Below are 16,782 nucleotides of genomic sequence, written 5' to 3' on the forward strand. Positions count from 1 at the left end.
GGCTAAAATCAAATGATTATTTTGGTCTAAATGAGTCGACTCCACCAAACTACTGTAATAAGCATGAGCCCCGTCAGACTGGTCGTGGCGGAGGTGTTGCAACAATATATAGTGATAGTGATATTCTCAATGTTACCCAGAAAACGGGATACAGGTTTAACTCATTCGAAATACTTCTGCTTAATGTTACACTGTCAGACATGCAAAAGAAATTTAATGTATCTCTTGCTCTGGCTACTGTGTATAGACCACCAGGGCCGTATACAAAATTCCTAAAAGAATTTGCAGATTTCCTCTCAAACCTTCTGGTTACAGTTGATAAGGCGCTAATCATGGGAGATTTTAATATTCACGTTGATAATACAAATAATGCATTAGAACTTGCGTTTACTGACCTAATAAACTCTTTTGGAGTCAAGCAAAATGTCACCAGGTCCACTCATCGTTTTAATCATACACTAGATTTAATTATATCGCATGGAATCGATCTTACTGCTATAGATATCGTACCTCAATGTGATGATATTACAGACCCTTTCCATGTATCGTGCATGCTGCATATCACTGATATTAACTATATGTCTCAGCGTTACTGTCTGGGCAGAACTATTGTTCCAGTCACCAAAGACAGATTAGCAAATAACCTGCCTGATCTATCTCAACTGCTACTTGTACCCAAAAATACACATGAATTAGACGAAATGACTGACAACATGGGCACTATTTTCTCTAATACATTAGAAGCTGTTGCCCCCATCTAATTGAAAAAGGTTAGAGAAAAACGTACTGTGCCATGGTATAACAGTAATACTCACTCTCTCAAGAAAGTAACTCGTAGTCTTGAACGCAAATGGAGAAAAACTAACTTGGAAGTTTTTAGAATTGCATGGAAATACAGTATGTCCAGCTATAGGCTCTAAAAACTGCTAGGGCAGAGCATATCCACAAACTCATTGAAAATAACCAAAACAATCCAAGGTTTTTATTTAGCACAGTGGCTAAATTAACAAATTACCAGACGCCACCTGATTCAAATATTCCACCAACGTTAAATAGTAATGACTTTATGAATTTCTTCACTGATAAAATAGATAACATTAGAAATACAATAGCGAATGTAGATTCTACAGCGTCTAACACTTCAGTTTCATCCATCGCACCCAAAGATAAACTGCAGTGATTTACAAATATAGGACAGGAAGAGCTAAATAAACTTATCACTGTATCTAAACCAACAACATGTTTATTAGATCCTGTACCCACTAAATAACTGAAAGTGTTGTTACCTGTAGCCGAAGAACCGCTTCTCAATATTATTAACTCTTCGTTATCTTTAGGTCACGTCCCAAAACCATTCAAGCTGGTGGTTATTAAGCCTCTTATTAAGAAACCAAAACTAGATCATAGTGAACTGGCAAATTATAGGCCTATTTCAAATCTTCCATTTATGTCTAAAATTTTAGAAAAAGTTTTGTCTGCTCAATTGAGCACCTTCCTGCACAAAAATGCTCTGCATGAAGAATTTCAGTCAGGTTTCAGGCCCCACCATAGCACAGAAACTGCACTTGTTAAAATTACAAATGACCAAAATTATTGACCAATAATATTCTCCAATTAAATTAAGATAAGACAGAGATATTAATTATTGGACCAAAAAACACTAACACAGAATCGTGTAGATTACAATCTGCAACTAGATGGATGTACGGTTACTTCTTCTACAGTCAAAAATCTGGGTGTTATATTAGACAGCAACTTGTCTTTTGAAAATCATATTTCCCATGTTACAAAAACTGCATTCTTCCATCTTAGACAACATGTTTCGTAGCTTGGCAATGTTTCTGTTTCTGATGCAGAAAAGCTGGTTCATGCATTCATGACCTCTAGACTGGACTATTGTAATGCACTTCTAGGTGGTTGTCCTGCTTCTTCAATAAACAAGCTACAGGTAGTCCAAAATGCAGCGGCTAGAGTCCTTACCTGGTCAAGAAAATATGATCATATTACCCCAATTTTACAGTCTCTGCACTGGCTACCTATTAAGTTCCGTATCAGTTACAAATTATCATTACTTACCTATAAAGCCCTAAATGGTTTAGCTCCTGCGTACCTAACTAGCCTTCTACCACGCTATAATCCATCATGCTCCCTAAGGTCACAAAACGCTGGACTTTTGGTAGTTCCTAGGATAGCAAAGTCCACTAAAGGAGGTAGAGCTTTTTCACATTTGGCTCCCAAACTCTGGAATGGCCTTCCTGATAATGTTCGGGGGTTCAGACACACTCTCTCTGTTTAAATCTAGATAAAAACGCATCTCTTTCAACAAGCATTTGAATAATGTATCTTAAATTGTGAGTATAGTTGTATCTGATCAAATGTGCATTCTTATTCTTTAGCTAGGGTTAAACTAATTAATTTTACTTTGTTGGAACAGCAGCTATGCTAATGATGTCTCTATTTGTTTCTATGTTTTGCCACGGGATTTACATCCCATGGTAACTAGGATTTACACAAGCTCCAGTCTGGATCCAGAACACCCAAGAAGAGATGATGCTGACCCTCAGAAGACCCCAGATGATGCTAACCCTGAATCAACAACAGAACTAACAAATATTGCTACAAGTGTGACTGCATCATATAATAATTATTAATTATTAATAATATTAATAATGTTCATCATCTGGCTGACTACGACTTGTATAAATTTTTCTACAAATCCTGTCATACGTGCACAAACTGACGGTCACCATTTATAAGTTATTACTAAATATTGTAGAAACAATTTTCTGTAAAGTTGCTTTGTAACGATTTGTATTGTAAAAAGTGCTATACAAATAAACTTGAATTGAATTGAACAAAACACACTCATAAATATATAAAATATATATATAAAACATATATAAAAATATAAAAACTGTTGAAAAATAAAACAAAGAAAAAGGTGATTGCTATAAGTTCCTCCTCCATCAGCTGACATGTGCGTCAGAGCGCGTCATGAGGGAGCGCCAAAATTCAAATAAACTATCTTTCGCCTATCTTTCATTCATTCTTTTTTCCGTTGGATCGTCTCATTCTGTTTGTGACACTGTATGCTGCAAAACCATGCCGTTTTTTTACTACCAAGATGCAGTTTCCGACCGTGAGTTATTCCATAACGGACACAAACAATTCTGTCGCTGAAGAACTGAAACGTAAACAAAGGAATTATGATCCATATTACAACTTTATTGCTTCGTTGGACTAAACGTGCTCCATGAGATGTCGTTCAGTGGACCTTTACCTTTCTAACTAAACCGGGATTTACAGCTGTGGATGTGTTTATGACTCGTTATTACGACCGATCTGGTATGTACTACATTATCAGTAGGCTATCTGATTTTGAAACCTTGAAATTCAACGATTTGTTTAGATAAAATAACTGACGAAAATAACTTTCCTCACAAACAAAATTTGCACAGCAGAAAGCAGATTTAATGCTTACAATGTTATTAGTTTGGCATGTGATAGGGAAAAAGTTTACACACAATAAGCCACTTTGAAACTCTCCTATTATTTTTATTTTTTTATAGGCTGTTATGAACATAACATTTCAAACATACTGAAATACTTTATCCACGGAGTGAAGGCGGCGGTGTTTCCGGTATCAGTGCGCGCGGATCGGAAGTGATTATTAAATGCTCTGAGCGCGGAGAAATTGTTGCTGCTGCGCTCTCACAGACTCACAGACGAGTGAGAGAGATGTTTCACCTGACGAAATCAAGACGACCGCAGCAAGACAAGCAAAGCATATCCGCCAAAAATCAACCTGCAGCAATGCTCGTTGCTCGACTCGCCAAGCCTTACTTTTGTAGGTCGCATAGCAGTAAATACTATGATGATGATCATGCAGTCAATACAGATATTTAATAAAAACATTAAAAACAAGCAGGGCTGTAACATAACCCATTAAAAAACGCACAACAGGTCTACACCAGACACAAGTGCCGTGATCCGACAAAAGACAACAGAACCCAGTGATGGATACACTGGACACGATACCCATCAGTGAACTGATGCTCGTTCTGTTTATGACGAAATGTACTGATACTGCGTTCAGATGATTTGACACTGTAGTGTGATGTCATCAAGTTTAGACAGACTTTTAACGCAGTGGGGCACAGATGACAACTCTCGTGTCCGGTGTAGACACAGACAGTGACTGCTCTATTTACAAATAAGTTATATAAGGAAAAAAAAAAACCTTTGAAAAATTTATTTGTCATTTGAATATTGATTTTAAAATCGATTTAAATCATAAATTGAATTTTTTTTTAGGCCATATGCTATGGCCCAGCACTAAAAGCAAATAAAGAAGGCTCCCTTTAAAATCACTTATGTTGTCAGTTAATGAAGCTCTTTTTTACATTGTGTGCATTTTGTTGTTTATAATGAGAGAACTTGAGTTTAATCGTGAGGACGGTTTATTAATCCGTCTATTCTTTAGAGTTTCAAAGATTTAGCTAAATCGTGCAGGTTTAATTTATTCGTTTTTTGTTTTAGGCTAATTAGGCAAAAATGTGAACGACATTTCAACAATTTCAACAACAATTTCTTAATCAGTTTACAGACAAATGTCTTTTTCCCAAGAAGTTATGTCAAAATAAAGGACATATAACGAATAAGAAAAAAAGGAATGTTTTATTAAAGGAATTTTAAAATATAAATTAAAATATAGGCATAATATATGAAAATATTGACATTGCATGCATGTAGCCTACCCCCCTAAACAATTCATATAATATAAATACTACTGCACACCTTTTAAATGTATCAAATCTAAAATATGGTTAAATACCATGTAGCTTAGAGAAAATATAAGCAAAGGCTCAGGCACAGGCTTGACATTTATCCTGCTTGAATTCGTTCTAAGAAATGCACATAACTTCATAAGTACCAAACTTTCATCTGTGAATATTGCATATTAAAAATATTAAATATTTTAACTATAGTGTTTTTCTTTCATTCTCCGTGACTGAAGCCGTCAAATGTAACATCAGCGAGGCAAAACTGACGTCTATTTGCAAAAATGTTCTTCGATGCACTTGTCTGATAACTTGTGGCACCACTCAGCGGTCAAAAGCTGCAAATGCACTTTACAAACGCATTTTTTTTTTCTTACGTGCGGTGGTAAAAGAGGCGTTTTCGAAGTCTACCTACTGTATATTGTTATTGAAACTTCACAATGTTTCACTTGATTATACATTTGGTCAGGAATTATAGTTTGGAAAAAGTCTAACTAGTAAAATGTTTCCACGTTATGTGAAAACTAGTACAAGTATATAAACAAATAAAAAGAGACTTACTCATGTTTATGATCTCTGCTGAATAAAGAGCTTCATTCTTTTTTTTCTGAGGAAATCCTAATCTCAAATCCTGAGGTAATCCACATCACATCTTTTTGGGGTGAATTAGGTCTCATTCCTCTCATCACGAAGCAAACAGTAAAAATAAAAAAAACTTGAACAGTCAGTGAGACTGATTTTTTATTTTGCGTTTGTAAATGAAGATCAGCGCAGACCAAGACTGCAGGCAGCACACCTTGTTTGTTATCTTTATTTTACCTTAAGTTTTTTTGTTATGTCTGTATACAATAAAAAGTAGACCCTTTACAGATTAGATTGATGAATTGCTCTTATCTGTACGATCAAAACTGAAAGTGTAATTTAAGTTCTTTTTGGGGTTATCAGGAGAAAATGCCTCATAACTCGCACATGCGTTAATCGACTCCAGAGGGTTAACTTAAAAAATTTTGTCGCGATCTTAAAACACATTTGCCTTAAAAAGGTTTTATAAAAGATACCCAATGAGTGTAATAATATAATTGACTCACATAGCCTCCGTTTCTGTAGCGACCATCCATCTTGTCTCCAGGGGAAGAGCTGAGGACATACTCAACCATACTCACACCCAGACCACCCCCTTCTGAGCGTGGGGACAGTACTGAGCTGGCATCTCCGTTCCCATTGTAGCTCTGGCCTGGTCGTCTTTGCACCATAATGGGCTGAGAGACAGAATGATCTGGACACAGCAGAGGAAAATAATATTGATATGACAAAGCTTAACCAGAAGACAAATAAAACATTTAAATATGCATTAAGGAAATGAAGCTAATACTACTATAATGGAGATGTATGCAATATTTAATTTCTAGAATAATAACTACAATTAAAGCAGCAAGCAGCGATGAAAGGGCCCTCGCACCCGGGCTCACCACCACCTGGTGCCCATAGGAGGAACAGTGAACGTTGGGCCATATGCTTATAAAATAGTAAATATTTGTGCCACATTTCCTGCTGCCAACAGGTGGCGCTACGATTACTACTGAATATCGGCATGTTAATGTCTTCAGGCCAGGACTCTTACCAAACATGCAAAGTTTCGGGCAGATCAGACATCTCATGTTTAAGTTAGTATAAAATAAGTAATTTTCTGTTGCCAGCAGGTGGCTCTATACTTATAGTTGAATATTGGCCTTTAGTTGTGTTCAGGCCAGGACTCTTATAAAACATGTGAAGTTTGGGTCAGACTGGGAATGCAGGGTATGCATGAGTTTCATAGTATTTCATAGTATTAATAGCATCCATTAGCACATAGAAAGTGTTGCTAGCATGTTTTAGAATATTTCTAGCATGATTAGCACACAATGGAATATTTGGTTACACTTTATTTCGATAGTCCACTTTAGACATTCTACTGACTATAAGTAACTTTGTAACTACATGTCAACTACATATCACCTAAATCTCAGAAATTTGCAACTACATGTCTACTAACTCTCAGAGTAGACTGTCTGGGTAGGTTTAGGGTTAGTGTTAGGGGTAGGTTTAGGCTTAGTATAAGTTGACAATAAGTTGACAAAGAAAGTGTTAGAAGATATTAAGCAGACAGTCTACTAATACTCTACTAACTGCTAGTTGACATGTAGTTGCAAAGTTACTTACTGCTAGTAGAATGTCTAAAGTGGACTATCAAAATAAAGTGTTACCGAATATTTTAATGTGTTACAAATAGTGCATAAAAGTGTTAAACATGACACTTCTTGTTGCCAGCAGGTGGCGCTATGACTATAAACAAATACAGGCATGTTGATGTATTTAGGAAAGGACTCTTATCAAACTTGTTAAACTTGGGGAAGATTGGACACTGTATGCCTGAATTACAGTAACTTCCTTAATCACTCCAATATTATGCTGCTTTAGCATTTAGCTAAGTGTTGCTAACATGTTTTAGTATGTTTCTAGCATGCTGCCAGTGTATTTATCACTTGCTGGCACTTTTTAATATGTTGCTAGGAGTCCATAACAGTGTTACACATGACACTTCCTGTTGCCAGTAGATGGCGCTATGGCTATAACAGAATACAGGCATGTTGATGTATATAGGACAGGACTCTTGTCAAACGTTTGAAGTTTGGGGCAAATCGGACATTGCTTGCCTTAGTTACAGCAACTTTCTTTTTTCACTGCCTTAGTAGCATGCTTTAGCACTTAGCTAAGTGTTGCTAGCATGTTTTATTATGCTTCTAGAATTTTGCCGGCATATTTAACAATTTTTGACACTTAATTTGTTCCTAGGAGTCCTTAACAGTGTTAACCATGTCACTTCCTGTTACAAGCAGGTGGCGCTATGACTATAAATGAATTTGGTCATGGGTGTTTGTTCAGGACAGAACACCTATCACATGTGTGAAGTTTGGGGAAGAATGGACATTGCTTGCCTGAGTTACAGCAACTTCCTGTTTCATGGCGAAACAAAAATTTGTCTGGCCGCCATGGACACACCCCTTGACGAAAACTCAAAACCTTCGCAATTTAACATCACAAAGGTCTTATGATGACCCTCACTAAATTTGAAGACAATCTGATTAATACTGTAGGAGGAGTTCGTCAAAGTACGAGGCATGGAAATGGCAAAAACTGCACAAAAATCGTACAGGAAATTGAAAATAACTTACTTCCTGTTGGGTTTTGGATTTTGTACCAAGATACTTTTTTGTAGATAATGATGTGCTACATGTGTGTACCGATTTTCATGAATGCACGTGAAACGTAGTTCGAGGCGCACTCCGTTGAAATGTAACAGGTGGCGCTATCGAGCCATTTTGCCACACCCACTTCTGGAACCTATATCAGATGTAAATTTTCGCCAGTCCTGATGCGTGTGCAAAGTTTTGTGAGTTTTGGAGCATGTTTAGGCCCTCAAAATGCGATTCATTTCGGAGAACAAAAAGAAGAAGAATTAAAGCTGCAAGCAGCGATGAACGGGCCCTCGCACCCGGGATCACCGGCAGCGAGTGGCTTTAGTAAATAGGTGAACGCTGAGAAATATGCATTTAAACTCATAAATATAAGTGGAATATATCAAAGTTTATTCCATATATGTGCCAATCTTCCTGTTGCCAGCAGGTGGTGCTATCATTATAATGGAATATTGGCCTTCAGATGGTTCAGGGCTGCACTCTTATCGAACATGTGAAGTTTGAGGAAGATCAAACATTTTATGCCCTGAGTTACAACAACTTCTCTTGCTGTGGCGAGACATCAAATTTTGTAATTTTTGCCAGGAGTTCGTTAAAGTACAATCCCTGAAAATGGCAAAAACAACACCAATTTTGCAGGGAAAATTCAAAATAACCGACTTCCTGTTGGGATTAGGATTTCGTACCAAGCGACTTTTTTGTAGGTATTGGTGTGTTACATGTGTGTACCAATTTTTGTACATGTACGTGAAACATAGCTCGAGGTGCACTCCGTTGAAAGTGTATAGGTGGCGCTATCGAGCCATTTTGCCACACCCGATGGAATATTGGCCTTCAGATCTGTTCAGGCCAGGACTCTTATCACACATGTGAAGTTTGGGTAAGATCGGACATTTTATGCCTGAGTTATAACATCTTTTATTCCCATGGCGAGACTTTGAATTTTGTCACGGCGCCATGGACACGCCCCTTAACGAAAACTCAAGATCTTCACAATTTAACATTGCACAGGCCTTTAGATTAGACTGACCATAAAAAAGACATTGATGTCAAAAAATTTCTAGGAGTAGTCTGTCGAAGTGTAAAATATGTCACTTTCTGTTGCCTATAGGTGGCGCCGTGACTATAACTAAATAAGGGCATGTAAATATGTTCAGATCAGGAGTCTTATTAAACTTGTGAAGTTTTGGGCACATTGGACATTGTATGTCTAAGTTATAGCAAATTCATTTTTCATGGCGAATCATCGAAATTCGCCAGGCCGCCACGGACACGCCCTTTAACGAAAACTCAAAATCTTCGCAATTTAACATCGCAAAGGCCTTTAGATTAGGCATACCAACTTTGGTGTTGATCTGAATGAATCTCTAGGAGGAGTTTGTTAAAATACAACGTATGGAAATGACAAAAATGACACAAAATTTGCTCATAAAATTAAAAATAACCGACTTCCTGTTGGGTTTCGGATTTTGCTCCAAGAGACACTTTTGTAGGTATTGGAGAGATACATGTGTATACCGATTTTCATACCATGTATAGCCAACTTCCTGTTGGGCGGAGCCTATGAAATGCAGTCAGAAAGTTGTTTGGTTTGATGAGATATATATTTGTACCGAGTTTCATATGTCTACAAGCATGTATGATATATGGCCCTCAGTATTCCAGGGGGTGCTGTAGAGCCCCTGTGCCACACCCGCGTATCAGTCTCTGCCCGGCCCTAATGGCCGCAGGTTCCAAGGTGTGTGCCAATTTTCATGAGTTTTCGAGCATGTTAAGGACCCCAAAAGCCCCCGTAACTTTAGAAAAAAAAATAAAAATAATAATAATCCTAAGGAAAACAATAGGGCTCTCGCCCTCCATGCTTGAGCCCTAATAATAACAAATAATCCTAAGGAAAACAATAGGTCTCTCGCCCTTTGGGCTTGAGCCCTAATAATAAACGGAGCAATTCCAATAGGGTCCTCGCACTGCAGTGCTCAGGCCCTAATAATAAACGGAGCAATTCCAATAGGGTCCTCACACTGCAGTGCTCGGGCCCCAATTAAAAAATTATTGTAGCTGATGCTAATGAACTGATTTTTGCATTCTAGTTATTCTTTATAATGGAGCTGCTACCTATTTAGCTAATTAAGCACATGCTTTAAAAACAGTTAATCGGGCTAATTCTTAAATTATGTTTAAATGGGTGACAAAATAGAAATAATTTGTTTCATAATTCATGAACTAAAGTAATCAAGTTCAAAACATTGCTAGCAGCAGATAGCCTTATCGTGATTAAAATAAGCACAAACACAATGCAATATATCTTGAAATGCATATATCCATTGCATATCTACCACACATGCTTTATTGCTGAATCAGATTTGTTCATAATTCATGAATTTTGCAACATTGACAGTGTTACTGAACTGAAATCAATCAACACTGAATTCACTCAAGTTGAATAAGGACTTGATAGTTTGTGCTACTGAAGACTGCACTAAACGTTCACATTTAAATGAACATTACAGTTATCTGAACTAAACCAATACTGAAGAGCTACATATAACTTCATTATTGTTCTGAAACTACTGGTTTTGGAACTGACTGATAAAACACTAATCAGATAGATATAAATTTTGGTATTCCTTGATATCTACATCATCATTTGAAGACAGTTGATGTCTAAATGTCAAAATCTTAATTGCACAATGTGCAAAATACAAGATTTAATGTTAAATATTTTCCAAAAGTTAGCAGTTCTGCACTGAGTCACACCAGAGACAATTTATAAGAGACATGCCACTTTCTCAATCTTCAATACAACTACATAAGGAAAACCCATAACGGCAAAGATGAGAAAGCCAATCATCTCCTGCTGGAAAGCCAATCATCTGCTTTTAACAGTCAAGCCGGGAAACATTTAAGCCTATCGTCTGGTTCCACTGATGTATGCGAACAGTTCAGGAACCCTTGCGCATGCGTAGTAAACGTATAACCTATAGGGAAAACGGCATTTTAAACCTTATTTTGGGGCAAAGTCGTCAACTTTTTTCAGCGATTTTTATTATATTTTACTGCTGTTTCTGTACATGCAGTTTTTATGTCCCGGTGACCAGTGAAAGTGCAGTTCTGACTCTATGCCCATTCATTTAGATAGGAGCCTTATCTTGTTAGTCTGAAATAGCTGCCCGGAGGCGTTGCCAAGATGGCGGCCGAGTGGCACGACTTACCTAAAAGGACTTTGGTCACACACAGGGCGCTGTCACACAGAAAATTTACATATACATCATAGAAGTAATAGAACTTCTGACACTCTAGGATATCCCTAATATGGACAAAGCCATCCAGCTATCACTGTAGCTGAATTAAAAGACAGAAACATTTTGAATGGTGAAACATTAAGGCAATAAAAACTTGACTGCAACAATATATTTATTGTGGTTCTTCAAGCCATCTTGGGTATTTTCATGATAATTATGTATATTTATGATTTATTGCTTACTGACTACAGTATAAAATATTTTTTTCTGTGGTAAGAAGCTACATTAGATCACAAGAGTAAGTTATTTCAAACACTTGACGTTGTGAAGTAAAAGCATGTTACGATATTTTTTTTTTTTGTTGGACAGCAAGTCATTACGGCATGTGTTCTTTTTCAAATGCACGTTATTAGCAGTGAGACATTTCCTCATCTTAGAACATAGGCTTACGGACACAAAGAAACCGGATCAGTTTGTAGATGAATAAAACACACGGAAATGGAATAAATCACCCAAAAAAATAAAAAAAATGACTACTGTCTACTGACTAATGACAAACCTGTTAACCAACACACAGTGTTGGGAAGGTTACTTTGGAAATGTAATAGGTTACAGATTACAAGTTACCCTGTTTAAAATGTAATAGTAGTGTAACTTTTTAAATTACTTTACTAAAGTAATGTAACTAATTACTTTTGAGTACTTTTTGATTACTTTTCTAAATTTGTGAAAATTAAAGAATAATAAATAAAAGCATATACATCAACTTAAATACATTTATCTAATAAGCATGTGACGTATTCTGTGTAATAAACTCCTGAAACATTGGTGTTTTTTGAAACTGCTGTCTCTGTATATGATGATAGTTTTCTCAAAATAAGTAAAATGCACATGAAGTGACACAGAGCAGTTCTAGAAATTATGTTTATGTGCTCGTGTACTCCTATATTGAGAGGTTGAAAACACTGCGAGCTTCAGTAGGCCTATGTGTAGTAAATGAAACCATGTCTTTGCCATTAATTTACAGCAGGGGCGGACTGGACTAATACTCTACAATACTACAATATCTTTATAGAAAAATCCTAATACTGTACACGAGTCATGTTTTCCCTTGCAAAAAATTACCATGCTTTTATTAGTCTATATAAAAGTAAAATAACCTTGTTTTGTTTTTTGCAAATGGATTTGTATTTATTTTTAAATAAATACATTTGTAAAATAATTTTACATTATTGGTTATCACAGTTAAACAATAGTAACCATTTTCTCTGGATTTATAGTTAAATATTAAAATGTTAATTTTCGTAAGGGTTGTGTTGTTGTCTGTCGTAGCTCCCCCTAAATCTATAAAAAATTTTTAGCTTTTTCAGCTAAATTACTACTGTAACATTACAATAGATAATAATGATGTCCTTTATATAGTATTTTGAGTGATGACTGATGAGCAACGTGCTGCTGCTTGATTAAATAAATTAAAAAAACAAAGACAAAAAAGCATCTTTACAGACGAAACTGACCTGAAACCCTGAACAGTAGTTCTGCTTCTCTGCTCCAGCTGTGCGCTTCCACAGTCCACTCTATTCTCTCTCTTTCTCTCTCTCTCTCTCTCTCTCTCGCATTAATTACTCTGAGTCTGATCCAAACCGTTTGGCGGAGGCGCTGAGAGCGCGCGAGTCATGACTAACACTTCATGACTTATTAGAGATTTAATTATCAAATAGCGGATTCCAAATGATCGCTTTATTACATTCAGCAGGCAATTATACAATAATGATATTAAATAGTGGGGCAAAATCGGCTGCCAGGCCACCAGGAATTGTCCCGGTTCTCCCGGTGTCTAGTCCGCGCCTGATTTCCACAGACACGCAGAATGTGCAAGTCATATATTGCATTTTTGGGGCTTAATATTCACAGACACTAGTCGATGTCATGTTTTAATTCAAGTGTACTGACCTAGTTTTGATTTAGTCATCCAAAATGTGGCATATTCCGTCCGCGTTAGGCATTCCGTTTTTATGACTGGATTCTAAGAACCAGACTGTATTTCCGCATCCCGGAAATTATTAGGGCGGTATGTCTCAGAATAGTCAGTGCAATTTGGGAAAGAAATCAGTTAAATCTGTATGTGGATGTGTGTAAATATTCAAATGTAATCCCCTTTGTAATCGTAAAAAATTTCATAAGTAACTGTAATTTAATTACTCATTTTTTCGTAGTAACTAACTAATTACAGTTACAATAATTTTGTAATTAAATTACATAACGCCGTTACATGTAACTAGTTACTCCCCAACACTGCCAACACACCCACGGATTTTACAGCTGTGGATATGTTTATGACTCGCTATTACAATGACTCTGGTACGTACTGCGTTTTGATTATGCATGTTTTGATGTGTACTGCTTACACAAATTTAGCAAATACATTCCAAACAGCAATCGGTCCTCGATGCTTGAGGCTTAGACCTTCATAATTATACATAGTTTGCATTGATGAATTGTGTCCCGTTTCATTTAGTAAACAATGAAGTATGCAAACAAAGAGCGTTCAGTGCGTCGGCGTCCAGGTGCGGGTTAACAGGTTAAGAAATCAGACATCGGGAGTGGAAGGGGAATCGAGTGCGATTTTGTATTTCTGTCGATCTGCAGTCTCTTTTGAATGATAGTCCTTCCGCATATTTTCAATCCTCCCCATTTGCTATTTGGGGAATGAACCCAGCACTCTGTTTGTTCAAACTCTTCTACATTAGTAACTAAAATTTTAAACCGTTAAAAGAAAGGCTCAAAAACTGTTGCCCAGATATAATACACTACGCATAAATTTCTCTTTCCTTTGTGCTTTGCAATTTTTAAAAGGTGCCATAGAATGCAAAAATCACTTTTATAAGGTGTTTGAACACAGCTGTGTGGCCAGAGTATGTAAAAACAATGTTAATGTTAAAACAAATTTGTATAATGGTAAAAATGTACTCGCTCACTGGCTACGTTTACATGCACCCAAATAATCTGTTTGTAATCTGACTGACTGCTCAATCGGACTGAAAAACTTTCATATAAACACCTTAATCCGATTGAGCTCGATACGAATGAAATTTCGATCGGATTGAATGGGGTGATTTATTCTTCTAATACGATTGAGCGTGCAAGTAAACACTTGATCGGATTGAACCACGAAACTGAAAGGACTGCCCATGTGCAATGACGTAGAAATAACGTAATGATGTATGACGCACAGGACAAGCGGCTCTTCCTTTTGAATAAAGTGTTGTATAAATGTGTGTCCTGTCATTATAAAACTCTCCTTTCACTCGGCAATTGTGAAGTGAGCAGGACAACCTTGTTTTGGAGACTCATCCACAGGCAACCCGTTTTGAGCGCGGGTAAGTGCTTTTTTTTTGCATGATAAATATGAGCAGTAAAGCACAGCAGTTTATATGTATATTTATCCATAAACTGGTAAATAATATAACAAATAAAGAAACTGGGTAGGAGAGTGGTTATGTGCAAACAGTGAGAAACTCTATATTATCTATGTCACTTTCACTTTTCACTTTCACTATTTGTAGCTTGTGACATATAAACCCGCACATCAACCCGATCACTTTATTTAGCGTTCATGTAAACACTACAATCAGATTCATCAATCGTGATGAATTAAGTGCGATTGAATCAAAAAGTGTGCATGTAAATGTAACCATTGTCTCTCTTTACAAGCAGTTCCAGACTATGATGTTATAGTCGGTGAAAGTCCCGCCCATCTGTGACACTCTGCCCTGTTAGCATACAGACAGCCCTGAGTGAGAAGTTGCGGTCTGCCATTATGGTTCTCTTGCTGTAGCTGCTGAAGATACAATGTCAGCACCAAAGAGCCATTAAAAATGTTGTGTGTTGGGATGCACCAAAGAATATAGGAATCTCCATAGACTGAGGATACGGTGGTTACATTTCATTTTCAAAGGAAATTTCCAGAAAATTGCTTCTGAAAGAGGGATTGATACCAATGCTTCATGCGTAAATGTCCAGGCTCCAGACAAAGTAAGCATCACACATCTCTGTAAGGCTAATGTTGCTAAACGTGTGAACGCACCATTATAACGCACTCCCAGAGGAGCACCAGGACAAGACCACAGGAAACAGATGATTCTTCTGCACAATCTGACTTTGCTGCAGCCTGGAATTGAACTACTGGTTTCGTCCGGTCAGAGGAGAACTGGCCCCCCAACTGAGCCTGGTTTCTCCCAAGGTTTTTTTCTCCATTCTGTCACCGATGGAGTTTCGGTTCCTTGCCGCTGTCGCCTCTGGTTTGCTTAGTTGGGGTCACTTCATCTACAGCGATATCGTTGACTTGATTGCAAATAAATGCACAGACACTATTTAACTGAACAGAGATGACATAACTGAATTCAATGATGAACTGCCTTTAACTATCATTCTGCATTATTGACACACTGTTTTCCTAATGAATGTTGTTCAGTTGCTTTGACGCAATGTATTTTGTTTAAATCGCTATAGACGGTTTTATCGGGCGCATGCGCCTGGACCTAAGTTAACTTCCGGTCTGTGTTGTGTACATCGGTCTGGCTAAAGTGCCTTCTACAAATGCAGTTAAAGTCAAGGTGATGAGTAGACTGAAGTTGGGGTCAGGTGGTTGTGCTGCGGGATGTGTTTCCCATACATTTATTTATTTTTGGAGACTCGCCACAATTTTAAAACTGATCGATTTTCAATAAGGCTTCGTTGAATAAACATGAGTAATGTTACGTACTGCACGTTTAATAATAATAATTCCTTACATTTATATATTTAAATATCAAAACGAGGCACAGGTGTTTTTATATCGCTGTATTTCTGAAGGAAGACTTGCATGCTATGCCTGATAAAGCAGCGTGTGAGCGTACCAGCTCTGCTTTGTTTACAGTTGTTACCGGGGAAACCTCTATTTCTCGCGCTTTATGTCTATGCTTTAAAACATCTCCTGCTGGCAAATAATGAATTAGCATTTTCATTAAGTCCGCCTGATCTACGCGGCAAACATATTTTGTTTGTTATCAAAAAATATCTACTCTAGAGGGACTTGGCTGTTGTTATTGATTCTATTTGGAAGTCCATCGGAAGTTAAGTTAGGTCCACAAAAGCGCGCATGCGCAGTAACGTTTGTTTATGTTGTTGCCGTTGAAACAGTCTATAAAGGTGACTTTGACTTTGACTATAACTAATGACGTTGCAATATTGAAGTACACTCATTATCACAGACAAAGAACAACAGAATAATCTGCTTTCTAACTCCTAATGGCCTAAGACGATGAAGAAACCTGGTTTATATTTGTCAGATTATGAATATACTTTTTTTATATATTTATTGTTAATTTTTCTTTATAATGAACTAGTCTGTATAATTTTAGGAAAGCTGTCATTAACACCACACTACCAGATGCGAACCTCATCAATAAATACATTTTTTTTAAAGTATTTAACCAGAACACAGTGGGATCTGCATTTGCAATAATCAGATTGTCCCTGTAA

General features: G+C 37.1%; 1 protein-coding gene across 6 annotated transcripts in view; it reads right to left on the reverse strand.

The window, feature by feature from the left end:
* Positions 1-16,782, reverse strand: part of LOC132092750 (pumilio homolog 2-like) — a 142,832-nt gene that overhangs the window by 100,371 nt on the left and 25,679 nt on the right. For all 6 annotated transcript variants that reach the window (XM_059499129.1, XM_059499130.1, XM_059499132.1 and 3 more), the window contains exon 5: positions 5,870-6,057. In XM_059499129.1, the coding sequence (XP_059355112.1) occupies positions 5,870-6,057 (188 nt within the window). The remainder of the gene's footprint in view (positions 1-5,869; positions 6,058-16,782) is intronic.

Source organism: Carassius carassius, chromosome 18 (genome assembly GCF_963082965.1).
Source record: "Carassius carassius chromosome 18, fCarCar2.1, whole genome shotgun sequence".
Lineage (NCBI taxonomy): Eukaryota > Metazoa > Chordata > Actinopteri > Cypriniformes > Cyprinidae > Carassius > Carassius carassius.